The 19,023-nt window shown below is 43.2% G+C and overlaps 3 protein-coding genes across 5 annotated transcripts; 2 read left to right on the top strand and 1 right to left on the bottom strand.

Moving 5' to 3' along the window:
* Positions 1–197: 197 nt before the first annotated feature.
* Positions 198–4,665, top strand: adnpa (activity-dependent neuroprotector homeobox a). Of its 2 annotated transcripts, none has more exons than XM_068595208.1 (4): positions 198–569; positions 1,149–1,261; positions 1,605–1,697; positions 1,802–4,665. In XM_068595208.1, exons 2-4 carry the CDS (start codon positions 1,154–1,156, stop codon positions 4,271–4,273), a joined length of 2,673 nt encoding a protein of 890 aa, XP_068451309.1. In that variant the 5' UTR covers positions 198–569; positions 1,149–1,153; the 3' UTR covers positions 4,274–4,665. The 2 variants fall into 2 exon arrangements, with proteins under 2 accessions (XP_068451309.1, XP_068451310.1); XM_068595209.1 differs by lacking the exon at positions 198–569 and adding an exon at positions 913–1,032.
* Positions 4,666–5,372: 707 nt separating this feature from the next.
* Positions 5,373–7,518, top strand: LOC137796402 (bcl-2-like protein 1). Its single transcript, XM_068594321.1, has 3 exons — positions 5,373–5,491; positions 6,109–6,774; positions 6,957–7,518. The coding sequence occupies exons 2-3, from the start codon at positions 6,247–6,249 to the stop codon at positions 7,095–7,097; spliced, it is 669 nt and encodes a 222-aa protein (XP_068450422.1). The 5' UTR covers positions 5,373–5,491; positions 6,109–6,246; the 3' UTR covers positions 7,098–7,518.
* Positions 7,519–10,910: 3,392 nt separating this feature from the next.
* On the bottom strand, positions 10,911–14,709 carry gata1a (GATA binding protein 1a). Of its 2 annotated transcripts, none has more exons than XM_068594601.1 (6): positions 14,621–14,709; positions 12,831–13,065; positions 12,229–12,735; positions 11,870–12,015; positions 11,637–11,762; positions 10,911–11,545 (listed from the first exon to the last, which is right to left on the bottom strand). In XM_068594601.1, exons 2-6 carry the CDS (start codon positions 13,042–13,044, stop codon positions 11,258–11,260), a joined length of 1,281 nt encoding a protein of 426 aa, XP_068450702.1. In that variant the 5' UTR covers positions 13,045–13,065; positions 14,621–14,709; the 3' UTR covers positions 10,911–11,257. The 2 variants fall into 2 exon arrangements, with proteins under 2 accessions (XP_068450702.1, XP_068450703.1); XM_068594602.1 differs by lacking the exon at positions 14,621–14,709 and adding an exon at positions 13,241–13,300.
* Positions 14,710–19,023: the final 4,314 nt, after the last annotated feature.

Below are 19,023 nucleotides of genomic sequence, written 5' to 3'. Positions count from 1 at the left end.
ATGTGGCAATTTCTGAAAAATAAAAAAACACAAATCAATAAATGAACATGGTTAAATGTTAGCTTTTTAATAACTCTAAATAAAAATAGTAATAATGCAACCACAATGAACACTAACTTTGGGCCGTCCAGCCCATGATCCAGTCCCTGCCCAGCTCCCTGCGACGACTTCCGTCTTTTTGTCGTCGCCATTTTGGATTGAGAGTTGGCTCACTTGAAATAGATAACGTAGCTACCAGCCCGGCCTGACCACCAGTACAAGTACAATAATTAGTCAGAGTACGTGTAGTGGTCCTGGCGGTCGGCAGTTCACGAGTCTTCGTGAGCTGTGCACCCATCTAAACCGCATTTAACCCCACCATCTAGCCAGCCAGTCGCGACAGCTGAGCAGATGTCAGAGCTAACTAGCTAGCATAGTTAGCTTCCCGTGGAGCCGAGCATCAGCACCGGCTCCGAGGAGAGCGACCATCACCGCCAGTCTGTTCGTCCCGACCAGTCGGGCAGCGTCTTTGTTCGCAATTTATGTAGCGAGGAAACTCGTGCCAAGCTAGTCCCCGGACGTATCGCCAGGTAAGTTAAACGCCTCGACTGATTTCGTCGGTGATAATTAAAAAATAAATAACCGTAACCGGCTATGCGGCGCCAACTTTGCTGCTAGCTAAGTGATGTTGTTTGATTGAAGCGTACATGAGCGGGCAACACAGCTAATATAGCTAATAGGCTACAAAAGCTAACAACATGTGCTGTGCAACTCAAATGAACGTTGTATGGCTGGTACATGCATCCGGGTGACGGACAGATTGGGGCCAGGCAGGTTTTGGACCTGCTGCGTTTCTTTCTGCGGGTCAAAGCGGCGGTAATTGAAGCTAACTTGAAGCGGTGCTGGGCCGTTGGAGGAACTGAAGTAGCGTTACTGAACACGGAGAAAGTAACACAGATATAAGTAAATCAGTTGACAGTGATTTGTTCAGCAGAGACACGCGTTAAAAGGGCGTGTCGCCTGTTTGTTGAAGTCGGTCTCTGCATAAAGTTGGTAATTATTGTTACGTTTAAAAACGGATTTGTTCATAATGCGCTGCCTGTGATTTTGTTTTAAGGTCGCCTGAACGTTGCCTCAAACTAATGAGCCGTTGATTTTCTGTTTCACAGGAGAGATGTATCAGCTTCCAGTGAATAACCTGACAAGAATTAGGAGAGCTAGGAAACAAGTGAAAAAAGCACTTGAAGACATTGGACTGGAGTTCTGCAAGGAGGCAGCTGAGGTAAGTTTGTGTTGCATGCGAGTAGAAGCTCTAAATCAAAAGGAAAAACAATGCTCATTATAGAGTTTACGGATGATTTGACATGCATGTTTTCCAAAGATAGTTGTAGCTGTGTTGTTAAAATCCCGTATCAGTCTTAAATGTCTTTTTTAGAAAATATATCTCAATGTGAAAGCAATTAAGGCCAACTGAAATCCAATCTGAGTCAGCAGAATTTGTTCAATGTCAGTTTGGCCAATATTACAAAGGATTGTATGCCATCAACTGTGCCTTTTTTAATGTATCTAAACTACGCATTGTTTATGATAATGTATGCCTTTTATCTTTTTAAATCCTTCCACAGGAGTTCAAAGAGTTTTGTCCTGATGAGCAATTTGTAAAGGGTAGTTTTTGCCTTGATATCTGTGCATGGGATCCATCTTACTCCAAAACACAGGTAAATCTGACTTTTGTGTCCAAGGCCTTTTCAAATGCATACACACAAATCACCGTATTTAACTTAATGCTGTTGTTTTTTTCTCTCTCCTAAATGTCTTTTAGGAATACAGATCAAAGCCATTTTGCTGCACAGAGTGCCCCTTTTCCTCCAAATACTACTCAGGGTACAAGAATCACTTCCGCAATGTACACAGGAAAATCTTTGAGAGTAAAATTCTGCTCAACTGTCCATACTGCACATTCACTGCAAGCAAGAGAATCTTGGAAACTCATGTTAAAATATTCCATATACCCAGCACAGTGCGGCAGAATTATGGAAACTCACAGGGAGCTGCACTGGGAAAGAAGGACAAACCGTTTCCTGACAGGGTCAAGCAGGGAGATGGTGTGGAGAAAGCAATGTACTTTTGCAAAAAATGCACCTTCCGGGACAGTCTCTACAATGTTGTGAGAAGGCACATCTACAGAGAACATTTTCGGCATATTGTCTCACCATATTTCGCTATGGTTCCCGAATCATCTGTCAAAAATGGGGCTAATCCTGTGAATGGCAACAACATCCTATGTAAGCGCTGCCAGTTTTCCACTCGCAGCTATGAGGCTCTAGTGCAGCATGTTGTAGAGTACCACGAGCGCATTGGTGCTCAAGTAACCACCATGATTGGACATGCCAACATTATTGTCTCCAGGCCTCAATCCTTGCCAGTTACTTCTCAGAAGGCCCCTCTGGTCATAAGAGGCCAAAAACTTAGAACTGACCCAACAGCACAACCAGTTATCGGCTATTTGAAGCCAGCGGCCCCTGTTAAGAATCAGTCCTCTATTGCAGCCAGTCTGATGCGCACCACAGTTCCTAGCAACAGCTCAGTGTCTGAAATTAATGCTGCCGGTGTAAACACGGCACAGACGCAGAAGTGGAAGATATGTACTGTTTGCAATGAGCTTTTTCCTGAAAACCTTTACAATGCGCATTTCGAGAGTGCACACAAGGCAAAGAGAGTTTGGGCACTAGCCAAGTACATCATGAAAATCCACAACTTCACCAGCAAGTGTTTGCTTTGCAACCGCTATCTGCCCAGCGATACCCTGCTGAACCACATGCTCATCCACGGGCTCACATGTCCACAGTGCCACTCTGCTTTTCACAATGTTGAGAAAATCATTGAGCATGTTGCTCAGGCTCATCCTGATGACTTTGTTGGACCCCCTGGTGCATCACCTCTGACCTTTGATCTCACCCTCAAACAAGATAAGTCCAGTAACGTACAGCTTGTTGTGCTCACTTTTAACATGAAAGAATCCATCAATGGTAAAGATCAGTCTGCCCTTGCTCAGAATAGTGGTCTACCTCAAGTCAAACTCACCGCTCCCAGAATCATTGAAAAGAAAAGTGATTCATTTGCGAGAAGTTTCTCCGTACTTCCGTACAAGAGTGAGGTTGGGAAGACTCTTTGTCCGCTGTGTTTCACCATCCTTAAAGGTCCCATCTCGGACGCTTTGGCCATGCATCTGAGGGAGAGACACCAAGTACTCCAAACAATGCATCCCGTAGAAAAAAAGATGACCTACAAGTGCATTCATTGCCTGGGAGTGTACACTAGTAACATGGTTGCCTCCACAATCACACTGCATCTGGTGCAGTGCAGGGCAGTTGGTAGGAACCAGGCAGGCCAAGGCTTCAAATCCGCCTTGACTCTCAATTCATCGGGGGCTGGCTTCCTCAAGAGGCAGCCACCGACGCAGGCCATGTCCAACCCGAAGAAGATGAAACTGAGCCAGGAGTCAAAGATTTCCTCCACAACTGTTGGGAATCTGTCCAACTCGGATGGGCTTGCTTTGGATCCCAGAAGCTATGAACACAAGACGTATGAGGCCAGGAAAGAGTTCCTAACTTCCTACTTCAACCGGCGACCATACCTCTCTTCTCAAGAAGAGGAGAAACTCTCTGCGAGTTTGTGGCTCTGGAAATCTGACATTGCTAGTCACTTTTCAAACAAACGGAGGATGTGCGAGAGACAATGTGAGAACAAGAAGCTGTCAGTGCTGCTCGGATTTGACATGACCGCTCTGAACAAAGTTAAGCACGACTTGCTCTTTGTGGAGAGCAAGCCTAGTGGCACCTCAACAGGGAGATCTGGAGGCCTCAAGTCTGGCACTCCAAGCACAGACCAAAGCAAACAGGGTGAGACGCTAAACTGTACCTTAAAACTCAGTACATGCACAGAGACTATTTCCATTGACTCAGACAGTGAGCCAGAAACGGAGGATGGACCCACTGAGAATGGAAGTGTTGACACAAACCAAGATGAGAATGTAAAATCTGAGGAGGCAACGAACCTGGATGAAGAGACAAACACTTTGAACCTGGATGAAGAGACTGAACCTTTAAACCTGGATGAAGAGACGGAACCTTTAAACCACGATGATGATACAGACACTTTGAACCTGGACGAAGAAACGGACACTTTGAACCTAGATGAAGAGACAGAACCTTTAAACCCGGCCGATTCCCCCACAAAGAACGAGAGCACTTTGCAAGACGGGACCGCAAATGCTTTGACGACTTTATGTTAGTAAAGTCTGCTTAGAGGTGTGCCTTGGTTGAGAGAAAGTGTGTAAATTAAGATGAAGAGAAACAAAATGGTTGCTCCAATGGCATGGCTGACAAAAATGCTTAAGAAAAGGAAGAAGTTACATTATAGTGCATAAATATGGCATATGTAAGTGACATTGTATATATGTTAGCCTTTCTTCTTAGTTTCTTCATACAAGTTATTATTCACTTTTAATCTTCACAAGATTCATGAAATAATGCCAACTTCCCCACTTCCATGTGTTTTTGTTTTTTCCTTCTGACGAAGAACTGTATCATATTGTCATTTCACATTTAGAACGTGTAGGATATGTTAACCGCTTATGTACATGTTTTAGTAAATATGTTTGATTAATAAAAACATTTGATTTTTTTTTTTTAACTTCCTATTCAAATTACTCAATCTACTTATTTGTGCTGTGTTCATACAACAGGTACTTTAAAAACATTATGTACAGGACATAGTGGACCATTACATTTTTGTTAAATAGAGCAACTTTTTTTAAAATTCAATTTAAGTCATTGATACTTTCTTAAAGGTAAAGGAAACTAAGCTTAAATCTGGTTAACTGTATAGAATGTGGTCATAAGACTTTTTTTTGAGTATTTAAATTATGTGTATATATATATATGTATATATACATATGTATATATGTGTGTGTGTGTGTATATATGTGTATATATGTATATATATATATATGTATATAAATGCGCAGATGCTTAAAATAAGAGAAATAAGTAAAAAGAATAAGAGAATAAGTAAAAAATATCACAAAGGTTTAACAGACTAGAGGACTGTAAGTTATTTTTCAACGAAATAAAAATATTTCTCGCTTCCTGAACGCTAGGATTCCATTCATTTTATAAAATTGAAAAGACGAGGCAGGTTACGGGGTCGTCCATATTCATTAGGCGACGTCAGATCTATCCAGAACAAACGTTACATGCTTTTCCAATTAGTTCGCTTTCAAGGGCCCCCTTACTTCCGGTCTGTCGCAGCGTTGATTGGTGCAGCGGTGGGAGGAGGCGGGACTTGAGGCTTGTACAGTAGCGGAATTGGCCAACCGCCAGCGTGCACCATAGTCCAGGCCACAGAGTCTGCAGTTGCAAAAATGTCCATATTGTGTCTGCATACACAACTTCAGCTTTTAGTAACTCCATAGCTGCACTCTGAAAAGGCAGAACAACATTTAGCACTTGTAAGTATAACTGTCAACGACGGTGACCTCACATACGTCCCACGGTTGTAGTTCGTTGTCGGGTTTTGACGCGTTTTCCTTTGGACTGTTTATAAACAGCTAGTTAGCACGCGAAGCTAAAACTGGTAGTGTCTACGTGACGTGTAGCCAGAGCTGTCAGCTGTGGTAGGTCGGCTCACATCAGACGCGCTTTATGTACATTGTATTCATTTAGTGCTGCTGGATTGCACAATGCCGAGCCTGCAAAAGGCGGCTTTTTTAGCTCGCGGGGGCTGCGTGTTTTTAAAAAAAAATGTTTTCTGCTGTATTCAGCTTGCAGGTATACATTAGTTTTCAGTTAGGTCTGTTTTGTAGTAGTAAATTATATCAACATGTTATACAGTATTACTGTCTGCTAAATGCTGTGGAGGTCATTTGAATTTATCTGCAATCAAACAGCATCGCCCATCGACGATAATGTGACAGATTAGTCAACTCAAGCAAGTGTTTAAGAGTTTCATGTGCATCACTTCATTAAAACCGGTGGATGCTAAAATAAACACAAACAAAACACACACAAATATTTGCCTCCATAAATTAATGTAAGCTTTCTTTCTCTTACTCCTGTATGCTTTCAGGCTGCTGTTGCTGGATAGGCAACACCAGGAGAAGGAAAAGCTCCAATGTGGCAGCTGACAGACTGAGAGGAATGGCAGGAGGACACATGGGGGCGTGTTAGACTGGCTGTGCGTTGAAGGTTTGACGTTGTGGAAAAAATGTCGAACATCAACAGAGAGCTGGTGGAGTTCTTCATAAGCTACAAGCTGTCGCAGAAGAACTACCCAACCTCTCTGCTGAGGCCAGAGGTTGACACTGGTGGAAGGACGGAGGGAGACGATGCCAACTCAGCATCCCATAACGGCTTGCTGGCCCACAGCAGTGATGGGGACGGCCAGCCGGGGATGTCATCGCCCCCGTCCGGTGACGTGGAGGCTGTGAAGGCAGCTCTCCGGGACTCAGCGAATGAGTTTGAGCTGCTCTTCACCCAAGCATTCAGTGAGCTTTCCTCGCAGCTCGACATCACCCCTGAAACAGCCTACAACAGCTTTAAGAGCGTGATGGACGAGGTGTTCAAGGACGGAGTCAACTGGGGGCGTGTGGTGGGTTTGTTTGCCTTTGGCGGTGTGCTGTGTGTGGAAAGCGTTGAGAAGGACATTAGCGAGCTGGTTCCCCGCATCGCAGACTGGATGACCCTGTACCTGGACGAGCACATCAGCGCATGGATCCAGAGCCAGGGAGGATGGGTGAGTCGGCCGGGGACATGCAGCTTCAGTTAACGCACTGTTACTGTGCCGAGTATCTAACATATTGCAGGTTTAAGAAGCACTTTCATATTTTATAGACAGAAACCTAAACATTGTCCCAATAACTCAATTTGTCCCCCTCTCTCTTCTTTTCCTCGTCCGAATCTATTTTTCGATTACAGGACTGCTTTGCCGATATTTTTGGGCGGGACAGCGCTGCAGAGTCAAGGATATCTCAGGAGACCCTGAGGAGGTGTCTGCTAGTTGGAGTGGCGCTGCTAATAGGAGTGCTTGGCGGTATGGCCATCAGCAGGAAGCGGTGAATGTGCTGCATCTCGTCCCCCACGGCACACCCTGTGTAATGCTATGCCAAGAAAAGTCAAACTAAATAGTTGATGTTTACAAAAACAGCCCATTCTGCTTGTGCACTGACAGAATGTGGGTTGGCAGAAGCAGTTTGTGGGAGCATCCATAAATATGTAGCCTGGTGAGCTGTTAACACTTCACACCCTGCTTCGTCCTCTGTCTTTTTATTTTTATTTTTTTGACAGCAGATGTTAAGTTGTTAAAAGGATGTTATTCTCCTGACAGGAAGTGCTTTAAATGAACCTAATAAGCTAAAGACAGTGGAAGAGTTATTCAAGGACCAATTTTGATTACTTACGAACTGACAGACATAATATAAGTTATGCTTCCTTTTCACTGTGTATTGCTCAGCTCCTATTGTTGGCTGTACTGGAGTTTTAGGCATGCTTCAAAAAATAAATATATTTATGTTTTTCTTGTGTCGTTTATTTTAGTTTGTTTTACAGATTCTTGAGCTGCCTGTCTCAAAATACACTTTTATTAATATTGTCAAGCTAAACCCAAAGTCCAACAAACTGTAATTGTGCAAAAATATATCCCCCATAGGACTCCCATAGCTCTGTAATATGTTCATGTTACAATGTCTTATTTATTACATAAATTAAGGCACTATTCTGGTTTTAGAGCAGAGTTAGTGTTTTGAATCCTCTGATAATGTTAAGATTGCATAAAAACAATACGGGGCACTTTGTCTCCTGGATTCATTCTTAATCAGCATCGCTGAAAATAGTAATGTCTGCAAACTGACTCCAAAAAGGAACTTCATAACTTTTTGATCACAGTTTAAATTTTGAGATATACAACACACCAATAAGCTGACATACACATTGACAAAAACACTGACCATAAATCAAGTGTTGCAAATTATCTTATTGATTCAATCCTCTTGGTGTCACATGGAGCCTCCCTAATTATATATTCAGCTCTGTGCCATCACAATATGCACCAGCTATTTACATGACAATATGAGTTGTATGCTCGCATACGCGTGCGTTATCTCGCAACTGCAGCGTGGAGAGCTTTACATCCTGTCAGTTGGAGAAAAATTGGAGCTGCAGTGTTGTCTTCTGACCGCTAGGGGGTGCACGTGTACCGCACGTCTCAAAAGGAGCAAGTAAGTAGCAAGAAGTAAGTCAGGCTGTGGTACTTGCATTTAGCTCCCAATTTATTCCTGGCTGCAGATACAACCGTGTCGCGTTGACATGTTTTCCGTCTGTCAGAAATAAATCTGTCTGCTCCTTCAGGGAAGCTGCTGTTTGAAATTACACATGATCAAGATATGAATTCAATCAAGGATAGTTATGAAGTCTATTTCATGGAGTCTCCCAGAGAGTCAAAGATCAAATAACTCATTGTCAAAACTCTTGCTCCCCTGTTGTAGCAGCTTCCACTAAAACTAAGGATGCCGTGCAGCTCTGTAGGATAAAACAGGCAGACTGGGAAAAGAGACAAACACTGAAGGAGCAAAGAGAGACAGAGAGAATGCCACCAACGGATGGCTTGTGAGTGAACTCAAGCAGGCCTGTGGTTGCTAATCTATCTCTGTCATTTGTTGCCATTTCCCTCAGAGCAGAGTTGGCGGCCACAGCTCGAGATAAACAGCAGACAGAGACAGTAAATTTAATGTATTCTTTTAATAAAATACTGTATTAGGTGTCTTGTGATTGTTTTACTAATTCTGATCACACTTGAGGAGTGAAACGATGTGGACTTTGAAGGTTTCTCTGCTTTAATGTGATTCAGGGTCAATGTTATAAACTGATCCAAATAGAAAACCTCTTGTCACCTCACATGCAGGTCATCAGTACATTCAGTTCCTAACATCAAGGTCTCGGGGGAATCAGGGGAGTTCACTGAAATTAAGCCGCACCAAGAAGGAGATATTAGCTATTTTAAGTTTTTTTTTCTGCTCAGGTGTCTGATGAGTAACTTGGCAAAACAATTGTCATTAAAATGTGCCTCAAAGTTGTATTTTTACCAAAATATTGACAGGAGTGATACCGTGTGTGTGTGTGTGTGTGTGTGTGTGTGTGTGTGTGTGTGTCCAATTGGCTGCAGGGCCATGCATGAACGTAAGTCTTATTTCTTGAGTCTGCAGTGAAGCGAGTACAAATCGGCTGTAAAAACACAATCAGCGATGTGTGTGATCTTTTTTTCTTGTCTGAAGGAAAGCAGTCATTTTGTGCCCGCAGATTATGAAACCTGACCGGGTAAAATAAAAATAGTTAATCTTGCGGTTTTCTTTTAGGTTTATCTTACTTCAAACTAAAAAACAATAATGATTTTTTTTTAAAAGAGAGAGATTAAAATCAATCTGCCCAGAGCAGTCCTTCTTGTGTCTTCAGTTGACACTGATGATTTATTTGAACACTTTCTGGTGTACATGGCGCCCCTCACTGGCTAACTGACAGGGAGTGTGTGAGTGGCGGTGCCAGCAGCAGGTGGATTGTTTTGGGGTCTGTGGCCTCAGCGATAACCTATCAGTCATCTCCCAGTCCTGTGCAAGCAACCCCAGCCCTGCTGCGCTGCACAGAGGAATACTTTTCAGTTTGCACATACGTGCAACGGTGCTGTCGCATTTAGAGGAATATTACAACATATTGAACGTTTCTCTCTTCTTTTTTTCAGTTGTCTTCCACAACAAAATCCTGTCGAAGAGTCTCGCCTGCATACATAGTCCAATCTATTCAGTCAGTTCGACAAGGTCCCGGTTTAATCAGTATGAAAGTGTTATCTCTGGCTCATTGAGAGGGATTACATGGACATAAACAATCACAGTAAACTGACTTGTCTGCTTTACAACTAAAAGTATTGCTGACATCTACATAAACGATATAACGAAAGACATTCTCTGAGAAAGTCCGTTTTGAGTATCGTTCTCATCAACAGTGGTGGAAATTAGCGAAGTACTTCAGTTGGGCACTTCCAGTTTAGTGCTACTTTACACTTCTGCTCTGCTACATTTTTACAGTATGGAAATTGAATTATTTACTTTCACACAAAATATATTATCAGCTCACAAACGATACATTGTTGCAGACCAAACCACAGAACATCAAGTTCTGGCTTCAACTTTTAAACGTCTTTACATGAGTAATAATCAGGTTATAATATAACGCTGGTGGAGGCCAATCTGCGCCATAACAGATACTTTAACATGTGATGCTTTACGTATATTTGTACGGTTGTAATTTCACTGAAGTAAGATTTGGAAAGAGAAGCATGAATATTTTAACCCGGTGGAAAAAATAGTGGTTGTATTGCTACTTTTACATCAGTAGAGACTCTGAATACTTCAACATTAGGGACGTCAGTGTACTGGTACATCTTACACGTAGAAATCTTACACGTGAAAGTAGAAATCTTACACGTGAAAAGAAATGTCCCCTTCATGAGCAAAGAAATGGTGACGAGTAATAATAACAAATATGTCTACAAACATGACCTTGTGTGTGTGTTTGAACCCGAAGGCCAGTTGCTCACGAGCTCGCAGCGCTGATCCAAATATAAAACTCAGGCGTAAGTGTTGCACTTTAGTTAAATGTTTGCCACTTCTGCAGAATGGATGATTTGCATACCCGCCGTACGTGCAATGACTCAAAGTGGAGCGCTGCCTGTACAATGACACTATTGTACCTGTGCAGAAGAGCACAATAAACGCACACAGCAGGCCTGGCTGCGGTCAGCTCACTGAACAGGGAATTCAAATGCAATCAAAAACACAAGCCGCCATAAATCCATCAGACATTTTTTTTTTATTATTTCCTCTGTAGTTTTCGGATCTGGTGATATTTGAGCAAATACGAAACAGGCTGTAACAAAACCCAAGTACAATTTCACATTGTGATTAATAGAGAAGATACTTTGTGTTTATATTCACAGCTGAAACAATTCCCTCATCAGTGTGTTCACATGTGCAGCAACCTCAGGAGAGTGACTTCACCTGACTTCAAACATAACCTACTTGACTAGATAACGTCTTGTAAACTACAGTGAAAATAAACAGAACCCTCGAGTCGTCCAATGTACAAACGCATATATGTACAAATGCACACAAATAATTGGCAAGCTAGCGGGCTGTCGATTTCTAAATATGCACCACTTCCGAGGGCCACTTTCACACCAGCGTGGGCATCATGCCCGAGTTGAGGTGGTGTGTGTATTGTAAGGAAGCGGAGGGATGCAGAGGGGATGGCGACGATATGAGGTGCGGCGTGTGGCTGTAGGTCAGGAGAGACCCGGGGCCGAGGGAGAAGGGCCCACAGTGGTCGTCCATGGAGGATGGCTGAGTCATATCCGAGTAGGGCTCAAATATGGCGGCCTTCTTGCTCTTCTTGTTCTTGTTGGACACTTTTCTGTTGCGCGTTTGAATGCTGTCCTTCTTCATGGCGAGGGGCCGGTTGACCTGGGAACAAGGACAAAATCTGAGTTCCTATACACAAACAGATTTACTCAACACAATATTACTGTGAGTTTTAATTGAATGACGGACTCACATTGTGCAGTTTGAAGTAGAGCCCGCAGGCATTGCACACAGGCTCTCCGTTGGCGTTGCGTCTCCATAGTGTTGTTGTGCTTGTGTGACAGTTGGCACACAGTGTTCCTGCCCGCTTGCTGACAATCTGAAACATAGAAAATACATGAATAAATATGGCTTCGGCAAGGATTTTGTATCCATTTAATGTTTTGCAATATTGTGTTGGTCCAGAAAGGTCTCAGCGGGTCATACCAGTCTCTTCTTGGGCCGGATGAGCGGTCTGTTTTGGCCGTTCATCTTGTGGTACAGTCCGCAGGCGTTACACAGGTAGTGGCCTGTACCGTCCCGACGCCACAGAGGGGTAGCTGTGGCTCCACAGTTAACGCACTCTCTGGCCTCTGTACAAAAGCAAAAGTTAATATTGCCTCATGTATTTGAAGGGTTTATCACAAAAATGCCACGTTTCCACTGGACAACGCCATCTGCTGCGGAAGCTCATGTGATGTGATTGAAGCCACTAAATAGACCAGCGTGAGAGTTTCAATCCTAAACGTCCTTATTTTTTGATCATAAACTGGTCTGAAATCAGTGGAAACAACCAATCTTCTCACCTGGAGTGGATATCCTCATCTTACTGCGCATCTTAGGCGAGTATGAGGGGCTGATCCATGCTCCCGGGCTGGAGTAGAGGGCAGCAGAGTTGTAATCTTGTTGGCCTGTCATGTACGAGCTGTAGGGGCTCAGCAGGTGCGGGTGGCAGTGTGACGACGGAGTATACACACTCCCAGAAGCAGGAGTCAGATTCAGGAAACTGCTACTGGCCCCCGAGCCCCCCAGGGGGCTCAGGCGCTCGGCCTTCAGGGCCTCCTGAAGCCGGGGGCTCTCCCTGCCCTCTCTGCTCGGAGACAAGTATCCGTCTCTGGAGGCGGCGAAGGACGGGGTGACGCAGGGGGTGTAGAGGGAGGTCGGGGTGTGCGAGTGCAGCGGGGTCTTAGTGAGAGGGCTGCTGCTCCAGGTTGAGGCCGGGTGGTTGTAGGCCGAGCTCAGGGAGTGGCTGCCCGGCCCGTCCAGCAGCTGGAGGTTACTGAGGAGGCTGGGTGAGGTGAACACCTGTCGGACTTGAGAAAGCGGGACAGAAGAGACTAAAGTCAGATCATGGTGTGGACGGTGGAGGAGAAGAACGGATGGGCGACCGATAGCTGGGAGCACTCACCCGAGGTGTGTCTGTAGGTGGGTGGCGCTCGGCTGTGGCTCGGGTTGGGGAAGAAGGAGGGCAGGCCGCTGTAGTCTGTGTCCTGGCTGGAGAAGAACACCTCCCCGTCTTCTCCTGGAGGCAGAAGGCCGGGCTCAGACGAGAAACCGGCCAGAGTGTCGGAGCTGAGCAGAGTTGGAGACGCCCAGTGGGACTGCTCGGTCAAATCCTCCATGCTGACAGATCACACCTCGACCTGCGGGCACGACCAATAATGTGAGAAATCCACTGTGCTTTGAGTCTCCTGCAGAATGCAACCCGTCTGAATTGTCTTTTAAAAGCTGAAATCTGATTTTGTCGGTAACTGTTTTGACACAATAACTGTGTTTGATTTACTGTTTTGATTTTGCCCTGCATTATTATCACCATACCGTTCACTTCAAATCCACCAATGTAACTTGAAGTTATCAGGGATACGATCTCTCGACAGCAGGCTTCTTCAAACTTCCTTTTCTAGGATCCGCATTTGACTGTGGCTGAAAGTAAAAACTAAAAATATCTGGGTCTATAAATGTAGTGATGTAGCCAGTGACCAAACGGTTACTCGGTGGCCTTTCTACAAAAGGTGTGCCAGTTGAATGCAAAAGACATGCCCTGAGGGACGCCTTATACAAGGGTAGACAAACAGCACAACACTTAAACCACACACACACACACACACACACACACACACACACACACACACACACACACACACACACACACACACACACAAAAACGTTTTCTCAGCAAAATTATGAGCAGCAGCCCCTGTCACACTGCTGAAAAGATTATGTGACATTTTCACACCAGTCTTCTCAATTTGTAAAGGATGTTCTTATTTGGTCATTTTTTCCGTGGTGGTGAATAACTCATGATACAATCTTTAGTCATAGAGAGTAGACCACCATTTAATGACCTAAAAATATATTTAAAAGAAGATCGCTTCGTAAAACCGATGAAACTATTCTAAAAAAATAAATTATGAAAGCGCAGAATGTTAAATCAATTTTATTAGGGCTGCAAAAGCGCTCATGAACACTCTTGCTCCATATCTTTAGAGGAAAGACAAGAGAAAAGAGAAGAGGCTGATAGCGTCTGATAAAGTCTGAGAAAATCTGATAGACAGTATTATTATAATGCTAAATTTATCCAGCTCCACTGACACAACACAGCCCTTATCGTCTGATTCATAGAAATCTGTTAGACTAGAAGTGTGAGAACATGTAAGAACACGGCCGAGGGAGACAGCGTGTTCGTGGAGGGACCATCACACTTTGCACTGAGAAATCCAGTGATGAAAACAGGCGGCGATAATCCCATTTAGATTTAGAAAAAAATAAAGCAGCGTCTCACACAAGAACAAGGTTAATTAAGTTGATGAATAGTTATTTATATATATATATATTAAGACTTACTTTCTTCCAAATTTCTTTTATCATTAAGTTACGCAGGCCCATGGCAATATATTGATGGAAGAACCGCAAATAATAATAATAATAATAATAATAATAATAATAATAATAATAATAATAATAATAATAGTATGAAGAACAGCTAGAACATCTGTCACCACATAGCAAAGTCCTCACATCTCTACAAGTCATACCATGCAATAAATGGCCTGAGCTAAGACCCTCACCAGTGAAAGTTTAAAATGGAAAAATTGTGCATTCACAAGACAGATATATTTATTTAGCCGACTGGATTATATTCTGATGTCCAGTGAAGAGCAGGACCAAGAGGAGACAAAGAGCCGAGGGGTCACCTACCTGAGTGGATGTGACAGAGGAGCGTGCTGAGCGGTATCGGACTCCGGGGTCTTAATGTGTGGAGTCAGGTGGACTGTCTGTCTCACTATTATACTGCTGGCTACAAGAACAACTTCTCCTACCAGCAGCAAAGTTTGGGGCTAAGAGACGGTCCGTGGGAGGGGTTGGGGGCAACGTTTTGGAAGACACACCTCTTTGGGCCAGAGAGAAGAAAAAATAAAACCACTTATGAGGGCAGATATGACATAACTCTCAAAGTAAAATCATTTCAAACGGTGTAATTATTCCCAAAAAATAATGTTTGTCTCATCAACTGCAAACATCAACACCCGTAACCTCCGAAGATTAAAGGTGTCCACTTTAGATCGCGGTTGCCCTGCTCTGTTTTTATGGCCGTGTGTGCCGGCAGTGGACTGATAACAGCTTTGTATCTGATGATTTGCACAACGAAAGCACCTAATTAGCCTTTATCAAACGATTAGTTGTGGCTGATAGAGAGAAACATCCGACTGGGTTCATATTTCTAAGATTTCATGCTTGCACAGATATGCACACCACCAATGTGAAATAGAAGGCGTCGTACAGCTTCTTCTACAGCGGTGAGCGTGCAGGGTGAGCGCCTCTCGTCTGTTGATGAAATGTGCATACGGCCCCTGATAAGACCGGGCCCACATGGAAAAGAGTCGACAGAACAAAGCAAATATGAAATGCAAAGACTCAATTTCTTTGTGGTCCAGCAAAGAGTGGAATACAGTAATGCAAATCAAGGACAGGAGCTGCAATCATGGGGGGAAGATATGGGCTGGACCCGGCCTGGCTGCGCACAAGCCTGGCACTGTCCCGGTCATTTGGTAGTCAAAGCAGCTCCTCAACTTTCCTTTCTCTTTGTTCCTTTACAGTTTCCAGGGAAATCAGGGGATGAAAAACAGTTGGGAATAATTGAGGCCTTTCTGACACTTAAAGAACCTGCTGCAGAATGATGCCCTCGTGATGTAGCGAGGGGCAAGAGAGCTACATCACTTAGGTCAGATGCAAATCAATAAAGGTAATAGTGGCACTAAATTAGAATTGAGTCACCTATTTCCTTCAACGTTTCACCCTTTCAAACAGCTGCTTGGTATGAAAGTCTCCTGTGAGACAAACCGTAGAACATCGTAAAGAATCGGTGAGGCATCAGGACAACTCAAAAGAATTTTTGACCAGACGGGGATCAGGAAGTACAGAAAGGTACGAAAATATCCCCTTCATGTGTTTGAGGGGTGATCAGCTGGGGAAGTCATCCACTAATGGCCACTGACAACATCAGCTCACAGGTTGTGAAATGTATTCACGAATCACCTTCGTGCTCTCGTATGATCACATACCTTTGGAGGGCGTGCTTGCATTGTTTTTGGGTATTTCCACAGAATTGTGATATTTAGTTTGTTTTTAAGAAGTGTAATTGACTGATGAATAATGTACATTTAAAAGTGAAACTTTCCTTTGTGAGCAATGTATTATTTGTATTCCCACGGATTAGGGCATAGACCACTGAAAGTTCAAATCTAACAGGGTGAAAACCATTTCAACTCTGATTGACTGTATTTACTGCATTACTTGAAGGAGGCGGCTGTGGCGCCGTTCTTTAAAACGATATTTGAGGCATTTTGCCTCAGTTTATGTTTACGAACATACGCTTGTTGTTGCCGCTGCTGCCTCAGCAAGAAGGCCCCGGGTCGGAAGTATGCAGGTAAGGGGAATTGAAAACTTAAAGTTGCCTTTGTGTGTGAACCGTGACCTTTCTCTTGCCCAGTGCATGCTGGGTCGGCTCCAGAACAGGATACTGCAAATATATGGAAAGATGGATGCTGAGGCTCGTTTTTGTGTGCGTTATCTACTTAACTCTATCCCCCCTTATTTTTTGCTTGCTTTTGTGCATGTTTCATGTGCGCTTGAAAGACTGAATAAGGGTGGCATAACGCGAGAGAAAGAGTGACACGAGGTCTCTGAGGCAGCGCGGACAGCTGGGCAGGGATGTGGCTGCTGCCGCTGTGTGAGGGACGGGCTGCTTTGCTCTGATAAGAGGTTATCAAGATGAAAGGAGGAGGCCAGGAATTATAGGGCAGCGGCGCGCTCTGTCATACACACACACACACACACACACACACACACACACACACACACACACACAGAGGACATTGCAGCATGCTTGTGGTCGTGTCATGTAAGTCATAAACCTGCATGCCCACACACACACACACACACACACACACACACACACACACACACACACACACACACCATGCCCACTTTGTAGACGGTATCTTGACAGGAGCAGTTTGGGCTGACCCCGGAGCATCTTGTTGGACAGTTTGGAGGTCGCAGCCGGGTGACGGATGGTGTTGTGTGTCACAGTGGACTTTGGGGACAGCTTTCTAATTCCCAAGAAACAGGCTTCTGTGTAGGCGGTGGTCTTATCTCTGCCACGCAGGACTGCAGCAACATACCCAGGAGAGTGCTCTCTCTCTCTCTCGCTCACACACACACACACACACACACACACACACACACACACACACACACACACACACACACACACACACACACCCTCATGCTTTAGTTTTACCCCTCTCTACCTCATTAGTTACTCACATTTTTAGACAACGCATAACTAATATCCATGCGTTTTTCTTTCCCGTGGTGTTTCGCGCATCAGGCAGTGTGTTGTGAGTGTTTGTTTCCTGCAATGACTAATAAAGTTGGGTGGTTGGGCGATAAAACGCTTGGCCCTTTAGTGCCATTCATTGAGATATCATAGAGATTTTGATATTCAAGATTTTGTGTAATCGCAGTGTTCTGCAGGACAGCGAGCTGCAAAAGCATGTGAGCGTTACCTCAACGTATGGAACTGCTCCTCTCTTTCTTTTTTACTTTGGTATTTTGGAAATTTGTTTTTCTAGTTGAGCTGAAGTGTTTTGCTTTCATTTGTTCAACCACCAACATGCCATGTTATGTGTAATCTACATAATTCTTCTTCTTATTTCCTATAGTTATCTAACGATACTTTATGGCATTATTCTCACCTCTTCACATCCTGTTTGTTTCCCTTTTATTTTCCATTAAGTAGCTTTTAGGTCGTAAACTCATGTGATTCCACTTTATTAGTGTGTTTCAGCTCTTTTTCAACATATAAAACCGAAAACACTGCCGATTAAGTTACAACATGTTATACAAAAATATCACAATTAAATGAAAATACTCTAGATGACAACACGTGTCACCTCATAAAGATTTCATTCCCTTTTTTCTATTCATGGTGTAATATCAAAAATGTAAAACACAGATCTGTGGGTTTGAACATTTGGATGCATACGAGGGGTTTGTATTGATATTTAGGATTTTTGTGTGGTTTATGTAATTCTTAAACAAACAATTTGATAAATATATTAAAAAGTTGTATTGTGTTAATTGTGTGCTGTACTACTAAATATTTGAAAGAAAGTACTGCACTTTCTGAATGCAGATTCATTTAAACCTTTTTTTAATATTGAGAGGAAAAACAGAAAAAAAAATCACAACACAAATTGTAAGTAAATATGGTTCTCTTCACCTATGACGTCTTGTCTGTCCGTTTACTTACAGTATGAAGCATTTTTCAAGCATCAAATAAAGAAGCTCCACATTCAGTTGAAAAAGCAGATGAAAAATAATGAATCGCCTAAAATATTGTACTCCAACAGAAAGGAACTCCTGTAGGAAAGGTGAGGCTGATACTCCCCCTAGTGGCCCATCAACACATTATCAAATATCTTCTGCAGTAGATTACAGTAATTGAGTTTTATTATACAATTACTGATTTACAGTTACGCTAAACAAACAGAGCAGATGTTGAGAGAATTTTTCTTGAGAATGAAGTCGGTTTATTTTTATAAATCCACACTAGAATATTCAATGCAACTGCATCTCTGAAAATCTCTGAAATTGTTGAATTAAGATAACTTATGTGTTTCAATTTCTGCAGAATAGTTTACATGGCAAAACAAAAACAAACAAACAAAAAAGATTAGCATGGGAAACAGTTATCTTTGTGTTTTAGAATGATGAGAGTATTGTGTCTCGCGTCCAGCCGGTTTCAACTTTTCTTCTGAAATCAGCTGAACCTCTGCGTGGTGACTCAGACCGGACAGAGGTCAGCTCAGTGCCAACCGGACAAAGCAGCTGTTTTATGGTGCCTTCGTTGGCTGGAGGAAATACTATAATTTCCTACGGATACGATGTGATGTTCGGACACTTGGACACTTTTCTCTTAAGATTATTGGGATTATTGGCCACTAAAATGCTACTTTGGCTACATTAACATTTTCAATTAAAAGTGCATTTCGTACACAGGAACATAGGTTTAGTAACTTACCCTCTACAGACAA

Source organism: Clinocottus analis, unplaced genomic scaffold (assembly GCF_023055335.1).
Source record: "Clinocottus analis isolate CAN_PGR_092001 unplaced genomic scaffold, fCliAna1.0.p SCAF_3, whole genome shotgun sequence".
Classification (NCBI taxonomy): Eukaryota; Metazoa; Chordata; class Actinopteri; order Perciformes; family Cottidae; genus Clinocottus; species Clinocottus analis.
Note: the sequence above shows the minus strand (reverse complement) of the source record. Positions and strands in the feature narration are given on the sequence as shown.

What these genes read in the sequence shown, in the direction of transcription:
- LOC137796402 (XM_068594321.1), top strand. Translation starts at nt 6,247, where the DNA reads ATGTCGAACATCAACAGAGAGCTGGTGGAGTTCTTCATAAGCTACAAG. An exon ending in TCCAGAGCCAGGGAGGATGG is followed by an intron (nt 6,775 to 6,956) that starts GTGAGTCGGCCG and finishes TTTCGATTACAG; the next exon opens with GACTGCTTTGCCGATATTTT.
- adnpa (XM_068595208.1), top strand. Translation starts at nt 1,154, where the DNA reads ATGTATCAGCTTCCAGTGAATAACCTGACAAGAATTAGGAGAGCTAGG. An exon ending in TCTGCAAGGAGGCAGCTGAG is followed by an intron (nt 1,262 to 1,604) that starts GTAAGTTTGTGT and finishes ATCCTTCCACAG; the next exon opens with GAGTTCAAAGAGTTTTGTCC. An exon ending in CATCTTACTCCAAAACACAG is followed by an intron (nt 1,698 to 1,801) that starts GTAAATCTGACT and finishes AATGTCTTTTAG; the next exon opens with GAATACAGATCAAAGCCATT.
- gata1a (XM_068594601.1), bottom strand. Translation starts at nt 13,044, where the DNA reads ATGGAGGATTTGACCGAGCAGTCCCACTGGGCGTCTCCAACTCTGCTC. An exon ending in TCCGGCCCAAGAAGAGACTG is followed by an intron (nt 11,763 to 11,869) that starts GTATGACCCGCT and finishes TCTATGTTTCAG; the next exon opens with ATTGTCAGCAAGCGGGCAGG. An exon ending in TCTACTTCAAACTGCACAAT is followed by an intron (nt 11,546 to 11,636) that starts GTGAGTCCGTCA and finishes CCTTGTTCCCAG; the next exon opens with GTCAACCGGCCCCTCGCCAT.